Source organism: Anolis sagrei, chromosome 1, assembly GCF_037176765.1.
Source record: "Anolis sagrei isolate rAnoSag1 chromosome 1, rAnoSag1.mat, whole genome shotgun sequence".
NCBI lineage: Eukaryota > Metazoa > Chordata > Lepidosauria > Squamata > Dactyloidae > Anolis > Anolis sagrei.
In genome coordinates this window covers 153,398,197-153,416,119 of record NC_090021.1, presented here as the reverse complement: position 1 = coordinate 153,416,119, position 17,923 = coordinate 153,398,197, and the positions used below count along the sequence as shown (strand labels likewise).

The following is a 17,923-nucleotide window of genomic DNA, read 5'->3' as shown; positions in this document are numbered from 1 at the left end:
GTGACATGTGAAAGAGCAAAGCTTGAAATATGGCACTGCAGAGTACGGTAGGGCAAATCATACTGGCTGTGCCCAGGTCAAGTAGGAAAATCTTCTAAGGGCCACACAATGACCCCTGATTTAGAGTTCCTGTATTCAAGAAACAGTGACACCCCGCTATTTCACTAAAGTAACAGATGTTGCCATCAACAAAACTTAGATCATCTAATTGAGCATAAAGAATTGGACTATTTTTTTTAAGCATCTAATCTTACTGGAGGAGATTTGACCGACTGAAACAAATTTCCTTTATGATTCAAGCATTAATTTTGTCCTTTAAAAAATGTTGCTACAAAAACTCTCTGTAACAAATACCTTTAAAAATCACTATAGTACAAGTTTTGAAAAATAATGCAAATACGTGTTTATTCCTCAAACTATAACACCGAAATAAATCCTTTACAGCCCACTGTGAAACATTGTCCAAGGGGTACAAATTGAGCTGATGCACAAAGTCCCTTTAAAAAAAGTCACTGTGTTCATTCATTCACTGTGTAGTACAATAACAGTGATTATGCAATTATGCGTACCACTAAAATCTATTATTTGTGAAAGTGTTTGCGCTTGCTACAGTACTTATTGGGCCAGTTCTAAAAGCTCCGTGTATTATTTATTTGGCACTGGAAGAGCTCAGAAATTTTGTTTTCTCCTCCAACCAAGTTGGTAGCCACAAAGGGCATATAGCCTACAAACATCCCATTGTATTCCCAAACTCTAACAATGCAATCCTATACAGGACTAGGCAAATATACATCCCACCGAGTTCAATGGAGCCTATTGCACCACACAAGCAGATACAGGATTGTAGAATATGTGCACCAATAAACCTACAAACGTCTATTGCCCAGGAAGGTGTTTCCTCAAACATTAATTGTGACCTACCACTGGTAGCAGTTACCACATACTGAAAGCAGGTTCTGGTGAAGACATGAGCTGACCATGCTTCTGTGAATTGTGAGGGCCCCTTAAAAATACTACCAACTGCCCGAAGACAAACAGGACAGACTTCCAAAATGATATGTCAACATTTGCCCAACTAACACCTGTACATTCAGAAAGTTTACACTTGCCTGCTCTTAAATTTCAGGAATATTGTTCATTTTTACTCTTAACGCACTAACACAATGAGTATTAATAAATAAACTAGAGAAAAAGCTTTTAAAAACTGTATTAATCTTACATTGTGCAAAACATTTAATGACCTACATTCTATGCACATACCCTGACTAAAGGATGCAGCCAAATCCAGAAGCCATTACCCAGTTTCTACTCTTTCTTTGGCAACCAACTCTCCAAGGTAAATACAATAGTGACTGGCAGCCATCCAGGACACCATTAAGCACGCCGAAGTCCCCGTGATTCAATGGGACATGTGTGCTGAGCAATATACTGGACCGAGTCCTTGTGGCTCACAATTCATGCACCATCCAAACTCGCAGGACGTTTGCCTCTGGTTCACTTGAGGCCAGCATTCGGCACCGAATAATGACTTCAACATTTGGCCCACTCTTGTGATCTGTGTTACACTCACAATAATCCACTTAAGTGCAGGAGCAAGTTTTTCCCCCAAAGCAAAATCCTTTCCTTGTTGTTTAGGAAAAGATTTAGCACTTGGTTTCAAATATTGCCCTTTCATTGGGAAGATAAATAGCTTATGCAGTTTCTGGTGAAGTAAATCTTTCAGGATCTATTAGAACTTGATTATCCAGCAGGGGTAGGCTTTTCTTTTTCTCATTCTTTCGTTCGTTCGTTCCAAAGGAAGGAGAATGGCTCAGTATCTATTCATCATCCATCTTTCTTCAACAGGATCAACAGTACTTCGTTAGGAGGTTCTTTACTGCTTATAGGAACGAAACGGTGATGCCTGTGTATTAGGGAGGTGTTCCAGCGACGTTGTCACAGTCCCTTCAAATAGATGCTGGTGGCACCTGAGCCAATCCGGAATCTAAAATTTTGGTTTGTATCTTTTTCCTGTTTTTTTTTTCCTCTAATAAAAAAGTGAGTTCAACCAAGTTTAGTAAGTTGAAGATCTCCATTTATCTTTATCGTATCAATAGCTGACAACTTCTCGACACGATGGTAAAAATCGAAAAGCTGGTGTCCGTCCACAAATATTCTAAAACGAGGATGCTCACAAAGTATTTCAACCTGTAAAAGAAATCACAATTTTAAGTGGAAAGAACATTTCACAGAGTTTAAGCAGTAATAATAATAATAATAATAATAATAATAACAACAACAGCAAAACAACAGAGGAGAAAAAAAATCAGTCACATCTAATCACCTCTCAACAAAAGATTGCTCCAGGCACTTCCAGGCCATCAAATGCTAATCAAGGTGGTCAGTTGAAACATTCACACCTAGCTCCAGCAGACAAGAGTTCTTTGTCCTACCCTGGTCATTCCACAGATATATAAACCCACTTTCCTAGTTCCAATAGACCTCACTACCTCAGAGGATGCTTGCCATAGATGCAGGGGGAAATGCCTCTAGAACAGTGATGGAGAACCTTTTGCGGTTGGTGTGTCAAAATTCGCCAAAAACCTGAGCATAACTTGGGTGAGGTGTCACTTCAAGAAAAAAAATGGCAATATTTATAGTTTAAATAAGAAAAATGTATAATCCATGCTGAGTTATAGAGTGAACAATAAATCTGTAGAGCCTTTTACAAATTTAAGGATGGAATTAGTTTGGCTCTTATAAGGTGTACTTCTCTGCGTGTCATCAAAAATAGCCATGCGTGTCAGTGCTGACACGAGTGTCATAGCTTCACCATCACGGCTCTAGAACATGGCCATATAGCCCGAAAAAACCTACAACAACCCAATAGTAATAAACTTTATTTATACCCCGCCACCATCTCCCCAAAGGGGATTCGGGGCGGCTTACATGAGGCCAAGCCCGATAGTGCAATTACAATAACATAACAACAACACAATACAAAAACATGAAATAAATATTGCAAAAGATAAATAAAGCAAAAATAAAATAAAATAATACAAGGAAAAATCAAACATGATTGCAATGAGCGGGCCACATGTATAGGGAACGATAAAATTCAGGATGAGATAGAAATAAAAACAGGTATATTTGTAAGGGAGAAACTCATAAACAACGGAGCAATGAAGACAGGCCTTCATAACGGCAGGAAGCAGTGCTGACTGTGGAGGACCATTAAGGAACATTAAGGGGGGGGGGAGTGACAGTGGGAGACGTAAAGGTATTAAGGTCAGAATCATAGAATCATAGAATTGGAAGAGACCTCATGGGCCATCCATTGATGTTCTATTGCAGTGCTTCTCAACCTGGGGTCCCCAGATGTTTTGGCCTTCAACTCCCAGAAATCCTAACAGCTAGTAAACTGTCTGGGATTTCTGGGGGTTGTAGGCCTAAACACCTGGGGACCCACAGGTTGAGAACCACTGTTCTATTGCATCTATGGGGGATTGGATTAGATCAGTTCCAGAGTTACTCTGACCCTGTGAAATCAAGTCATGTGATTACATGGTTATAGATCATAGCCACTTTACCAAGTCTGTTGTATGTGGACCTAAAAGACCCAAGGGAATTCGGAAAACAAATCCTGTTTGTAGGAATTCTGGGTGCCATTGGTCGGCCACTTTCTTGCAGCTTCAATTCTATTTCGAACACTTCTATGAGAATTGATTATTTGCTCATTAAATGTACAATAAATGTGCATTGCCAAGTTAACACTGGTTTACAAATGGCAATGCCTAGGAGTGACTGCTCTCCCAATGAATTTGTAGCAGTGCTCACAAATGTTCCTAGACAAACCATTCATGCAAATAATACAAACCAGCCTTTGTTCCAAAGCACTTCCCTTTTTCATAAAGCTGAGACTGTCACAAGTATATTATACAAAACAGCATCTGCAACACCTGCAAAATGTACAGTCCATCTATTGTTGACCACCTCAACAACTCTATGACTGAAGATTGTTACCATTCCCATTTCTCAGATAAGGAAATGAGACATAGCACTGTGACTTAATAAAAGGAACCCCAAGTGGAAATAATATGAGACAGACTGTTCAACTGCGGAAATTAAGGTTGCGAAAGAAAAATGCGTCATATATGAGCTCGTAGGATGAGCTATGACACATTAGTCAAGAGACATGGGTTCTCCAGTACAAAACCACACTTATCCATTACATCATCATCATCATCACCACCACCACCACCACCACCATCATCATTATCCACAAAAAAGCATTAAAAGCATTTCAATACAATTTAAAATTCTAGAAAAGTGAAATAATACCATCGAAAGAACAATGGCTCAGGAAAGTAACTGAGATAAAAGACATGGACAAACTAACTTTCTTCTTAAAGAAAACTACAGGAAAGTGTATAAAGCAAACAGAATGGAAACTTTTCGAAGAATACTTCAAAGAAGAACTGAAAAACCAAGGGACAGAGATAGAGAAAGACACTACTCTTTAAAAAAAAGAGTATATAACATATATAAAACCATACAAAGATCAATACTTGGACATATAAAACAGATGAACTGCCACGAACAAGAATGGAAGTCAAACCTCCCCCCCCTTTATATTTTTTTATTATTTTATTATTATTATTTTGTTAATTGTTTGGTTTTTTCTTCTTTTTGTTTGTTTTTTGTTTGTTCTTTTTTCTTTTTCGCTCTCTCCCTTCCCCCTACCCTACTCTCTCATTTCCTACTATACTATCTATTTAATTGTTCACCCACTTTTTATTGTAAAATTAAATGCACAATAAAAGCTATTAAAAATACAATTTAAAATCCAAATATATAAAAACATTAAAATGGAATTGAACATCGATGGTATTAATTAAAATTTACCCGTATATACTCAAGTATTAGCTGACCCAAATATAAACTAAAAGACCCAATTTTACCACAAAAAACTGGAAAATATATTGACTCGAGTATAAGCTAAAGGTTGGAAATGCAGCAGCTACTGATAAATTTCAGAATAAAAATAGATATCAATAAAATTATATTAATTGAGGCATCAGTAAGTTAAATGTTTTTGAATATTTACATAAAACTGCAATTTAAGATAACTGTCCAACTCTGATTAAACCATTATTCTAACCTTCTTCAATGTAAATGTGCTTACGTATCCTTCCAATAATAATAATAAAGAGAGAAAAATAATAAATGTAATAATAATTGCAATAATTTAAATAATAATTTTTTAAAAATTAAAAATTTAAATAATAATTTAAAGATCGAATTGCAAAGACTCTGGCACAAGCCAGTAAAAGTGGTCCCAGTGGTGATCAGCACACTGAGTGCAGTGCCTAAAGACCTTGACCTGCACACAAACACATCTGCCAGCTGCAGAAGGCCACCTCACTGGGATCTGCATGCATTATTCCCTGATACATCACACAGTCCTAGACACTTGGGAAGTGTCCGACGTGTGATCCAATACAACAGCCAGCAGAGTGTCTGCTGTGGGCTCATCATGTTGAGCTTCAAATAATAATAATAATAATAATAATAATAATAATAATAATAAATGGAGTAAAATAATAAATGTAATAATAATGATAACAACAACAACAACAGAGTAAAATAAAATAATAAATAACCTTGACTCAAGTATAAACCAAGGGGGGCTTTTTCAGCCTAAAAAAAGAGCTGAAAAACTTGGCTTATACTTGAGTATATATGATAACAGTTAAAATCCTTAAAACTGACTCTATTCGTTCATTTCTCCTAACAGAATCACGCCATGCTTGCAGTTCAGTACTTCAGCACTGTAACAATAAGAGTTATCAAGGTGAGTTGGAAATTTCAGCTAAGCATCACATCAACCATGTTAACACCCCCTCCAGTGCTATTCAGAATAATGATTTTCATAAGATTTAGGCTGAGCTAAATTAACTGTGGAAAAATTAGAATTCCATAATTCTATTTTTTGTAGCTACACACATCACATGCACAGATCTCAACCAAGTTTTAAAGGTAGCTATTTCAGGCATTTTAAGACTTTTAAACAGAGGCTGGATGGCCATCTGTCAGGGGTTATTTGAATGCAATATTCCTGCTTCTTGGCAGGGGTTGGACTGGATGGCCCATGAGGTCTCTTCCAACTCTTTGATTCTATGATTCTATGTGTGTTCCTACTGATTAACAGATAATCTTATCTAAAATGTCACTCTCTTCTTCCACAGCAGCCCTGAAATTGTGAAGACTACCCTCAAGAATTATTCTATTGATTTCAGCCAAATAAGTAGTTTTGGAATAATAGGCTAAAAGTGTCACTTGTGGAAATAAACATAGCATTCTACGAGAGCTTATGCTTGTGCAACCCCAGGGAAGCAAAAGGCGTTATCACAGATCTTGATACACCAACAAGTTTAAACATATATTGGGAGGTTCATAATTTGATGCCTGAAATATAATGTCATGCCGTAGAATCATGGCAGACCACAGAAATAGCTGTTATAGTATTCACTTCACTTCAGACACAATGCACTTCAAACATAACGCTTGCAAAAGATGCACCTTCCCAACAGGAAGCTGCAACTGTGTTCAAAATGATCATCGTAACCCATTTTGCTATAGCCTGATCTCTTTGTTGTCTTAAATCTTCCTGTAGTTAATTGTACTGACACAACTACAAGCACTTCAATGGAGGGTGTGGCTCTCTTTTTAAATAAATAAAAACTTTTGAACAGCTTGGCAAGCGCCGTAATTAATTCTTCAAAATATGCAATCACAACTTTTGTGTGGCACATACATAGATTTTGTTTTTGTTGGGTCAGGAGCAACTTGAGAAACTGCAAGTTGCTTCTGGTGTGAGAGAATTGGCCTTCTGTAAGGACGTTGCCCAGGGGACGCCCGGATGATTTGATGTTTTTATCATCCTTGTGGGAGGCTTCTCTCATGTCTCCGCTTGGAGAGCTGGAGCTGACAGAGGGAGCTCATTCGCCTCTCCCCGGATTCAAACCTGTGACCTGTCGGTCTTCAGTCCTGCCGGTACAGGGGTTTAACCCACTGCGCCACTGGGGGCTCCGGCACATAGGTAGGAGCATAAGAATCAATTGATCCACCATAGTTTATACAGAAGTACAGAGAAGGACTTCCAGGCTGCAGGCCTCATGTTTTAATTAGAGCATCACAGGGCTCTGCACACAGGGCTGCCTTGGAAGACAATTGAGAAGCAGCATGCCAAAAAAAAAAAGGACTGCTAAATGGATTAAGTCACACAGAATTTATTGCTCCAGTTCTGGAACAGCTACACTGACATCTAGCCTGTTCCTTCAATGTGCTAGCTTTAACCTACAAACTGTTACTGGACCAGAATACCTAATGTATGGCATTCTCCCACTTAAATATCTCCAGTTATTACACTCATCCTCAAAGAACCATATCACAAACAAAAAAACCAGGATGGAAGTCACTTCCCAAATAGGTTCATTTGCTCATTCATTTGCTCATTCTGTTATGAACCAGTTGGGTTTAAATGTTCCATTGTATTTAAAATTAATTGTTGGTTTCATTTTTTATATTTTTGTATGGAGGAAAAATGGCTAATAAATACTTAAATAATTCTGCAGACAGTGAAGATTTGTTTCTTATTCTGCAAACACATCAATGACTATCTATTCCATGGGATGAAAAAAGAAGAAGTAATTATTATAAGAGCCACAGTCCCATGGTGCACCTGAATTGTCTTTAACTACAAAAATAATATACTGAGAAAATATTCCTAACAGTAACATGTAAAAATATATAAAATACTAGCTGTACCCACCACGTATTGCTGTGGCCAATCTTCCCTCCCTCTTTCCTTCTCTCCTTCCTTCCTTCCTTCCTTCCTTCTCTACCTCTTTCCTTCCTTTCCCTCCCCTTTTCTTTCTCTCTTTTCTTCCTTATCTACCTATTCTTGGACTGTAGCTCCCAGCAGTCCTCCTGATCAATGGATCTACCTACCTACCTACCTATCTCTATCTAATCTATCTATCTTATCTATCTGGAGGATTGCTGGGAGTTGCAGTCCAGGAATAGGAAATTGGAAATATGCAGGGATTGGGATGCTCTCAAAGAAATCCAAGGAGAAGAAAGCTTGCAGCTTGGAAGCAATGCATTTGGATCATCCTCCTCTCCTAAAGGGCCTGGTCTAGGGGGTGCTGGGGGCTGTAGTCCGGAAGAGAGTGTGGGTATGCTATTGTGTGTTTTGATTGCCAGGGGGAGTCATTTTTACGCATGCGCTTTGATGTCTTTTGGGGTTTTTTTGGGGGGTTTTTTGCTTTTTAAGTCCCTTCTGCTGTGTTTTTCAGTGTTTTTATAAGTGATAGTCACTCGTTGGCCTGATAAGTATCTTGTGTCCAAATTTTGTGTCAATTCGTTCAGTGGTTTTTGAGTTATGTGAATCCCACAAACAAACATTTTTATTTATATAGATGTATTTATTATTTACGATAGGATTCTATACTTAGAACCATCCTTCTATATAAATAAAAATGTAATGTTCGTTTGTGGGAAGCAAAGTCCACTGTGTCAGAAGAAAAGAAAACAAATAGAGAGTGTGCCTGTGGTTTTCTCTTTCATTGAGAGCTATCCTTATCTGACCTCAAAAGTCCATTTTGCCACTGACCCTATATTTTAAGTGACATATTCTCCCACATTTCCGTGGGTATAATAACGGCAATAAGCAAAAGGACTAACAATCATTATAACTTGATTTTCTTTCAAAATGTTGTCTGGGAACTCAACCATGCTCCAGAAGATAGCAACACATTTGACACCTGGATAGATTTGGAAGTCATAGGGAGGAGGGAACAAGCTTGTTTCCTGCTTCCTTGGAGACTAGGACGCGGAACAATGGCTTCAAACTACAAGGAAGGAGATTCCATCTGAACATGAGGAAGAACTTCCTGACTGTGAGAGCCATTCAGCAGTGGAACTCTCTGCCCCAGAGTGTGATGGAGGCTCCTTCTTTGGAAGCTTTTAAACAGAGGCTGGATGGCCATCTGTCAGGGGTGCTTTGAATGCAATTTTCCTGCTTCTTGGCAGGAGGTTGGACTGGATGGCCCATGAGGTCTCTTCCAACTCTATGATTCTATGTTGTGTCACCTTTACCAGACTCAAAAGCACATAATCCCGAGAAGCAGTACACACATAATTGACTTTCTCCACTGGTAGTCACATCAATTCAAGTACACATTGTAAATTTAGAACCAGTATAAGAACCAATGGATGAAATCCTTAACAACAATAATGAAGCTTCCTTATTGTAGTTGTATCTGATGATGCCACTATCTAAAAGTCTTCCCTCTGACCCTGGTAGTGCCCCAACCAATGGTTTCTGAGGCACTCCAACATTGAGAATAGACAACTGGAGACGCCCTTCTGATTGTCACCAGACAACTTGGAACTGGTGGAAAACTGCAGACTTCACTTCTAGGTCCTCCAATACACATAATTTTGGAATCCATTTGGTGGGTTGCTGCTGAGTAGAAGAGGTAGGTTTTGGGGGCGGGGGGGGGGTCACATTTGGTTATTAACAACCATAAATATGAATCTCCCAGCAGTTAAGAGGTCATAAATCCAGCTTTTGGGGAAACTTGGCATTGTTCCTTACACTGCATGACATGCCAAGATTACTGAAAGCTGCTAAGAAAAATGAGAATCCTGTGCATGGAAAGTCTTGAGAGGGTTTCTATAGGCAGATGTCCCAAGAAAAAGGCTCTTACTCCCACCCACATGCCAAATTCAAACCCAATCCCATGGAAGTTTGTTTTAAAGCATCCTGAAAAATAGGGCAAGTAGAGGTCTATGTTTACACATACCATTCTTGCTGCCTGGCAACGGAAAATACCACATTTGATAGTCAAACTTGGGGTGTTAGGGCCAAATGACGTTGTAGTGCATGCATGGTTGCATTTATGGGAGCCGCGGTATCACAGCAAGTTAAACTGCTAGGTGCAGAAAATTTGCAGACTGGAAGATTAGCAGTTTGAAGCTGCAAGTTGGGGTGAGCTCCTGACAGTTAGCCCTAGCTTCTGCCAACCTAGTAGTTTGAAAGCATGCAATGCAAGTAGATCAATGGCGGGAAGGGAAAAGGGTGCCCACTGGGAGAAAGGTGGGGTATAAATAAAGATGATGATGATGCGGCTAATAATAATAATAATAACAAAAGAATTCATGAATCACATTTGAGAGCCTTAGAGGTAACTTCTTCTATCCTCTGCCCTGATCTCTTGCACAAAGTCCTTGGATTAATACGTTTGAAGGCCATCTGGGAGAAAATTTCTCTTCTCAATCTCATTGCCACTCAAAGTGTGAATCATTTGCCTTGGCTCTTAAACAAGATCTAATAACAACTACTTTGGTGGATACTTCTGAATGCATTTGGCTCCACATTCCATTGGAAGGTATGCATTGCAAATAAACATCTGTACTTGGATTGCCATGTAGATACATACACCTGATGTTAAGTCTGTGAATTTAATCCAGATTTGGATGCTAGCCTCTGCAAATAATAATAATAATAATAATAATAACAACAACAACAACAACAACTTTATTTATACCCCGCTCCATCTCCCCCCAGGAGGACTCAGGGCGGCTTACGTGAGGCCACGTCCATCAACATAATAGACACAATATACCCAAAACATAAAATGCAAAACCAATATAATAAACAACACAGCAATATAAAATCAAACAACAAACACAAGCTGGAATGTGTCCAGAGGAGGGCGACTAAAATGATCAAGGGTCTGGAGAACAAGCCCTATGAGGAGCGGCTTAGGGAACTGGGCACGTTTAGCCTGAAGAAGAGAAGACTGAGAGGAGATATGATAGCCATGTATAAATATGTGAGAGGAAGCCACAGGGAGGAGGGAGCAAGCTTGTTTTCTGCTTCCTTGGAGACTAGGACGCGGAACAATGGCTTCAAACTACAAGAGAGGAGATTCCATCTGAACATTAGGAAGAACTTCCTGACTGTGAGAGCCGTTCAGCAGTGGAACTCTCTGCCCCGGAGTGTGGTGGAGGCTCCTTCTTTGGAAGCTTTTAAGCAGAGGCTGGATGGCCATTTGTCAGGGGTGATTTGAATGCAATATTCCTGCTTCTTGGCAGGGGGTTGGACTGGATGGCCCATGAGGTCTCTTCCAACTCTTTGATTCTATGATTCTATGAAATTCCACAGGGCAGGGCCATTTCAGAATAAAAATTTAAAAATACTGGGAGATAGGCAATGTAGGATTGTCATGACGGGGAAACGAGATGAGGAAGGATTTAATTGCACGAACCACAAACTAATGTGCTTCTGAGATCATTTTGGACAGGGAGTGTCCTACATTCAATCATTGAAGGCACATTGGAATAACCAGGTTTTCAGCTTCCTCCTGAAGACTGCCAGCAAGGGGGCTTGTCTAATCTCTCTGAGGAGTGAGTTCCAGAGCCGGGGGACCACTACAGAGAAGGCCCTCTCCCTCATCCCCACAAGTCCCGCTTGCAATGCGGGCGGGAGCGAGAGAAGGGCCTCTCCGGAAGATCGAAGAGGTCGTGTGGGTTCGCAGACGGAGACGAAAGGCCCAATCCTCTCTAACTAGACTAGAACTAGGAAACATCAATCAGATATATGGTCAAAATATATACTTTTTTTCTTCTTGCCTTGACTTCTTTTCTTCCCCAAGATTTTCCCCCTCACATATCCACATCTGAATGTTGAGCAGCAATATTTAAAATTAGAAGAGTGTTAAGTGCAAGATTATTTTGATTTTAAGCATTGCTTTTCCTAATTTTGCTTCTCCTTTTCCAAAATGAAAAATTGAATTTTACAACTAAATGAGGTTAACTTGTAACATTCTTTTTTTCTTTTATGTAACATACTACTTTTCCTATTTTGCCAGATCCTTTAAAACTATGCCTCAATCTCCCATCTTTTACTAAACCAGAAGAGGGTATGTAACTGAGTTAATCCAAACTATGCACTTATGATGGATGATTTATTAAATTATTTGTTACTCCAGTGCATCTTATGGATGGAATGAGATACAGGAAAAATCTCCTCTACAAAGGCACACATTAGACTTAAAAAAACCCGAACAGCATGAAGACAACGAATGTACAAATTCTGAGGTAACCAGAGGCATATTCAAATTACAGGAAAGGGGATTCCACTTGAACATTAGGAAGAACTTCCTGACTGTAAAAACCATTCAGCAGGGGAACTCTCTGCCTCGGAGTGTGGTGGAAGCTCCTTCCTTGGAAGCTTTGAGACAGAAGCCAGATGGCCATCTGTCAGGGGAACTTTGTGCTTTCCCTGCATGGTAGAGGATTAAACTAGATGGCCATGTGGTCTCTTCCAACTCTATGATTCTACGATTCTACCAGTCATCATCAGCTCACCCATAATAATCTAAGAAACTAGAGCCAATGCTATCCAATGCAATTTTCTGAATTAGCGCCCCAAATAACTTGAGGAACAGGCCTATATACTAACACCAAGAATGTTTTGTTGTTGGGCTGTGTGATAGTAGCAGCAATAGCAATAATAATAATAATAATAATAATAATAGGCACTTAATGGGAGTATATATGAGAGTCTTGGTACTCACCCGAAAGGGCTGGTCAGGGATAAAAGGGAAGTATGGAAGAGATGACTGTTCTTCTCCCCATTCGCCGGAGACGCAGGCATTCCTAAGGAACTGTCTGTCTGAGAAGATGGCTTTCAGCTCAATCGCAATGTCAGCAGGGTCCTCCGCATCTCCGCAGGTGAGCCTGATGTCAAAACTGCAAAAGGGAACGCGTTGCTCTCATTCACCAGAGACAAACACATGCACCTGATGCCCCTTCCACACCTGAATAAACCCTACATTATCTGCTTTGAACCGGAATGTATGGCAGTGTTGACTCAGATAACTCAAAGCCCTTCCACACAGCCATATAACCCAGAAGATCAAGGCAGGAAATCCCACAATACCTGCTTTGAACTGGGTTATCTGCGACCACACTGCCAGATATTCCAGTTCAAAGCAGATAATGTGAGGTGTTATTCAGCTGTGTGGAAGGGGTCCCAATTCAAAGCAGGCATTGTGAAATTTCCTGCCTTGATATTCTGGGTTATATGGCTGTATGGAAGGGCCCTCAGAAAACCCAGTTCAAATCAGGTATTGTGGTATTTTCTGCCCTGGTATTCTGGGATATAGGGCTGTGTGGAAGGGCCCCTAGAAACACACGGGGCCCTTCCACGCAGCCCTATATCCCAGAATATCAAAGCAGAAAATCCTACATTATCTGAGTGTGGATTCAGATAACCCATCTCAAAGCAGATCTTGTAGATCTTGTTGTAACAAGCAGATCTTGCTCTGCCTTGATATTCTGGGATATAGGGCTGTGTGGAAGGGCCCCCAGTTGCTGTGCCTAATATACCTAAACTGCCATTGATAGTGAATGGCAACCTCTTCTCTTCTTCAATTTCACATGGAAAAATGAACGAAGGACTTCCTTTGAACATAACAGAAGTTCACCTCATGATTCTTACAAAAGGTGGTACTTCTTGGTCCATAAAGTAATGGAAAGGGGTTGGGGACTCTTTCCCCAAATCCTCTGAAACCTGTTACTGCTTATGGATAAAAGGGAAATAATATGATGATGATGATGATGATAATAATAATAAAAAGAAGAAGAAGAAAAAGACAATGACTCTAGCACAAGCCAGTCAAGGTGGTCCCAGTGGTGATCGGAACACTGGGTGCAGTGCCTAAAGACCTTTGCCTGCACTTAAACACAATCGGCACTGACAAAATTACCATCTGCTAGCTGCAGAAGGCCATCTTACTGGGATCTGTACGCTTTATTCACAGATACATCACACAGTCCTAGACACTTGGGAAGTGTCCGACGTGTGATCCAATACAACAGCAAGCAGAGTGATCTTGTCTGCTGTGGACTCATCTTGTTGTGTTTCAAATAATAATAATAATAAGAAGAAGACGACAGTAAAGGTGGTCCCAGTGGTGATCGGCACACTGGGTGCAGTACCTATAGACCTTGGCCTGCACTTAAACACAATTGGTGCTGACAAGATAACCATCTGCCAGCTGCAGAAGGCCATCTTACTGGGATCTGTACGCGCATTATTCACAGATACATCACACAGTCCTAGACACTTGGGAAGTGTCCGACATGTGATCCAATACAACAGCCAGCAGAGTGATCTTGTCTGCTGTGGACTCATCTTATTGTGTTTCAAATAATAATACTTTATTTATATTCTGCCCTTCTCCCTGAGGGGACTCAAATGTCTTCTTATGCTTACATAAAAAAGTATAAACAAACAAACTGGCTTCTTATGCTTACATATATAGCACCAACTTCAGCTCTGGGCAAACAACATCAAAGCAAATATTCAGGTTGAAATCCTTCACACACTTAGCTGAGAATAAGAAGTTCAGTGAATTATTTCTGAGCCAATACTGTAGTATCCATTGTGGTATGTAATATACTGCAGCTCAGTCCACATAGCCATATAACCCAGAATATCAAGACAAAAAATCACACAATATCTGCTTTGAGCTGGAATATCTGGAGGCCCACACAGTCCTATATCTCAGAATATCAAGGCAGGAAATCCCACATTATTGGATAACCCAGTTCAAAGAAGATGTTGTGGGATTTCCTGCCTTGATATTCTGGGTTATGTGGCTGTGTGGAAGGGCCCTGAGGCAGAACAGCCTTGGATTCTACGGGCTGCGCCAAGAGCTGCCTCTCTGCTGGCAATACCAACGGGACCTGTGGCTCCCTGCGTGCCACTTCCTCCATCCCTCTCTCCCCCTCTCTCTCTCTCGCCACTGCTTGTCATGCTCCACGTTTCCCCTCTCATCCCCCCACTGTATGGAAAAGACGTCATGTGCCCAAGAGGGATGCTGGGAAAGACAGGCCTGGGTTTTTCAATGTTTGGGTCTAAAGCGTTCTATATTTATCGCCTGCCAGCAAAAAATAGCTGCCTTTGAGAGAGAAGGCTCGTGGGAACCTTAAAGGGGGAGGGTGGGGATGGGTTGCACTGGCCGTGGGAAGCACATGGGGCACATTTATACCTCTCAGGGTTGAGATCGACGATGCCCATGACCAGGATCTTCTTGCCCGGCCGCATGCCGCCTTTGATGTGCCCACAGAAGGGGACGGTCTGGAAGGAGGACAAGGGTGGACAATGAGCCTGTGTATGCCAGAAGGGAGAGGAGTTCAGTTCATGCAAGAGGAGAGAAAGACAGCCCTTTCCTTACCAGCCTTGGGAAGTACACTTCTGCTTGGACAGGGGATCCCAGGGAGTTGTTGAGGTGCCCGTCCTCGAGTTTCTGGAGACAAAAAACACACAATGTATTGTTGGTTGGGATTACTGGGTTGTTGTAAGTTTTCCGGGCTGTATAGCTATGTTCCAGAAGCATTCTCTCCTGACGTTTTGCCTGCATCTATGGCAGGCATCCTCAGAGGTTGTGAGACAATCAGGGGGAGGGAGAAAAGGGTGGGGAGGGGGGCAAAAGGGAGGGAGAGGGCACTCAGAAGGGAGAGAGGGAAGGATGGAGGGAAAGGGCACCCCAAAGGGAGAAAGGGAAGGATGGAGGGAGAGGGCACCTAGAAGAGAGGGAGGGAAGGATGGTGGGAGAGGGCACCCTGAAGGGAGGGGGGCAGGAAGGAGAGGGCACCTAGAAGACATGGAGGGAGGGAAGGATGGAAGGAGAGGGCACCCTGAAGGGAGGGAGGGAGGATGGTGGGAGAGGGCACTCTGAAGGGAGGGGGGCAGGATGGAGGGAGAGGGCACTCAGAAGGGAGAGAGGGAAGGATGGAGGGAAAGGGGACCTAGAAGGGAGAGAGGGCAGGATGGAGGGAGAGGGCACCTAGAAGAGAGGGAGGGAGGGAAGGATGGAAGGAGAGGGCACCCAGAAGGGCGGGAGAGAGGGAAGGATGGAGGGAAAGGGCACCCAGAAGGGAGGGCAGGATGGAGGGAAAGGGCACCTAGAAGGGAGAGAGGGCAGGATGGAGGGAGAGGGTACCTAGAAGGGAGGGAGGGAAGGATGGAGGGAGAGGGCACCTAGAAGAGAGGGAGGGAGGGAAGGATGGAAAGAGAGGACACCCAGAAGGGAGGGAGAGAGGGAAGGATGGAGGGAAAGGGCACCCAGAAGGGAGGGAGGGCAGGATGGAGGGAGAGGGCGCCTAGAAGAGAGGGAGGGAGGGAAGGATGGAAGGTGAGGGCACCCAGAAGGGAGGGAGAGAGGGAAGGATGGAGGGAAAGGGCACCCAGAAGGGAGGGAGGGCAGGATGGAGGGAGAGGGCGCCTAGAAGAGAGGGAGGGAGGGAAGGATGGAAGGTGAGGGCACCCAGAAGGGAGAGAGGAAAGGATGGAGGGAGAGGGCACCCTCTTCCTCTGTATCCCATCTGCCAGCCAGACAAAGGGAGTCCCTTCCCAATCCCGGAGACGCAGGCAGGAGTCAACAGAGGCGCGCGCCTGATTGCAGCCCTGCCCCACCGCCAGCCCGCTTTGCAAGGCTTTGCAAGGCTTGGCAGGGCTCGCGTGCCATCTCCGCCGCCAACAGGTATCCCAGGCCCAGGCCCCTCCCGCGCGGATCCCCAGGGCCAGCCTCGGCCCCCTCCCTCCCCCCTCCCTGCTTCTCCTGGCACTAGATTCCGCGGGAAAGGCCCCGCTCGCTCGCTCACCGACACCGCGGCGTCCCGCTCGGCCACCGATCCCGCCATCTTGGCGCCGCTACGGAGAGGGAGGGGGAGCGGCAAGCGGCAAGGGTGCCAGTCACAGCCACCAGCCAGCCGAGCGCGGTGGGCAAGGCGAAGCCGGCGCTGACCTGGCAGAGGAGGGAGGAGGAGGGAGGAAGAAGGAGGGAGGCAGGGAAGGAAGGGCGGGGCTGCCCCAGGAGGAGGAGGAAGAAGGGGACCGCCCCGATGGGCATCAAACCCCGTCCCCAGCTCCCCTTGGCCTCCCTGCCCTCGATGCCCACCGCCAGGAAGGGGAGGCCGGCACGGATACCACTGGATGGGCCTTGGGGGACTCTTCCCACTCTTGGGCTCTAGTCTTATCAGCAGCATCCTTGATCATAATATTTATTTTTATTATTGTTGTTGTATTGATTGTTTACTGCATTTTTACTATTTACTAGCTGTACCCGCCACGCGTTGCTGTGGCCAACCTTCTCTCCCTCTTTCCCTTTTTCTGTCGCCTTCTTTCCCTCCTTCTTTTCCTTTTCCTTCTTCCTTCCTTCTCTACCTGTTTCTTTTCTCGCTTCCTTTGCTCTTTGGTTCCATCCCTCCTTGTCTCTTTCCTTCCTTCCTTCCCTCCCTCTTTCTCCCTTCCTTCCTTCCCTCTTTTTCTTTCCCTTCTTTCTTCCTTCTCTACCTGTTTCTTTTCTCCCTTCCTTTGCTCTTTGGTTCCATCCCTCCTTGTCTCTTTCCTTCCTTCCTTCCTTCCCTCCCTCTTTCTTTCGTTCCTTCTCTCCTTTCTTCCCTCTTTCTTTCCTTCCCTCTTTCACTTTTTTATTTCCTTCTCTCCTTCCTTCCTTCTCTACCTTTCTTTCTTTCCTTCCTTCTCTCCTTCATTCCCTCTTTCTTTCCCTCCTTTCTCCCTCCGAACGTATTCTCCCCTACGAACCATCAAGACCACTAAGATCGTCTGGAGGGGCCCTGCTCTCGGTCCCTCCACCTGCACAAGCACGGCTGGTGGGGACGAGGGACAGGGCCTTCTCGATGGTGGCCCCTCGACTTTGGAACTCCCTGCCATTAGAGATCAGAACTGCCCCCTCCCTCATGACATTCAGGAAACTAACAAAGACCTGGTTGTGGAAGGAGGATGATGAATGGGATTGTGATGGTGTTGGACGATTTGGCTCTTTTAACTGGGATGATA

The 17,923-nt window shown here is 43.1% G+C and overlaps 1 protein-coding gene across 1 annotated transcript; it reads right to left on the bottom strand.

The window, feature by feature from the left end:
- Positions 1-378: 378 nt before the first annotated feature.
- Positions 379-16,885, bottom strand: LGALSL (galectin like). The gene is made up of 5 exons (XM_060784473.2): positions 16,726-16,885; positions 15,297-15,368; positions 15,111-15,199; positions 12,630-12,804; positions 379-2,187 (listed from the first exon to the last, which is right to left on the bottom strand). The coding sequence occupies exons 1-5, from the start codon at positions 16,762-16,764 to the stop codon at positions 2,044-2,046; spliced, it is 519 nt and encodes a 172-aa protein (XP_060640456.1). The 5' UTR covers positions 16,765-16,885; the 3' UTR covers positions 379-2,043.
- Between the last annotated feature and the right edge of the window lie 1,038 nt (positions 16,886-17,923).

What these genes read in the sequence shown, in the direction of transcription:
- LGALSL (XM_060784473.2), bottom strand. Translation starts at nt 16,764, where the DNA reads ATGGCGGGATCGGTGGCCGAGCGGGACGCCGCGGTGTCG. An exon ending in AGCGGGACGCCGCGGTGTCG is followed by an intron (nt 15,369 to 16,725) that starts GTGAGCGAGCGA and finishes TTTTGTCTCCAG; the next exon opens with AAACTCGAGGACGGGCACCT. An exon ending in TCCCTGACCAGCCCTTTCGG is followed by an intron (nt 2,188 to 12,629) that starts GTGAGTACCAAG and finishes TTTCTTTTACAG; the next exon opens with GTTGAAATACTTTGTGAGCA.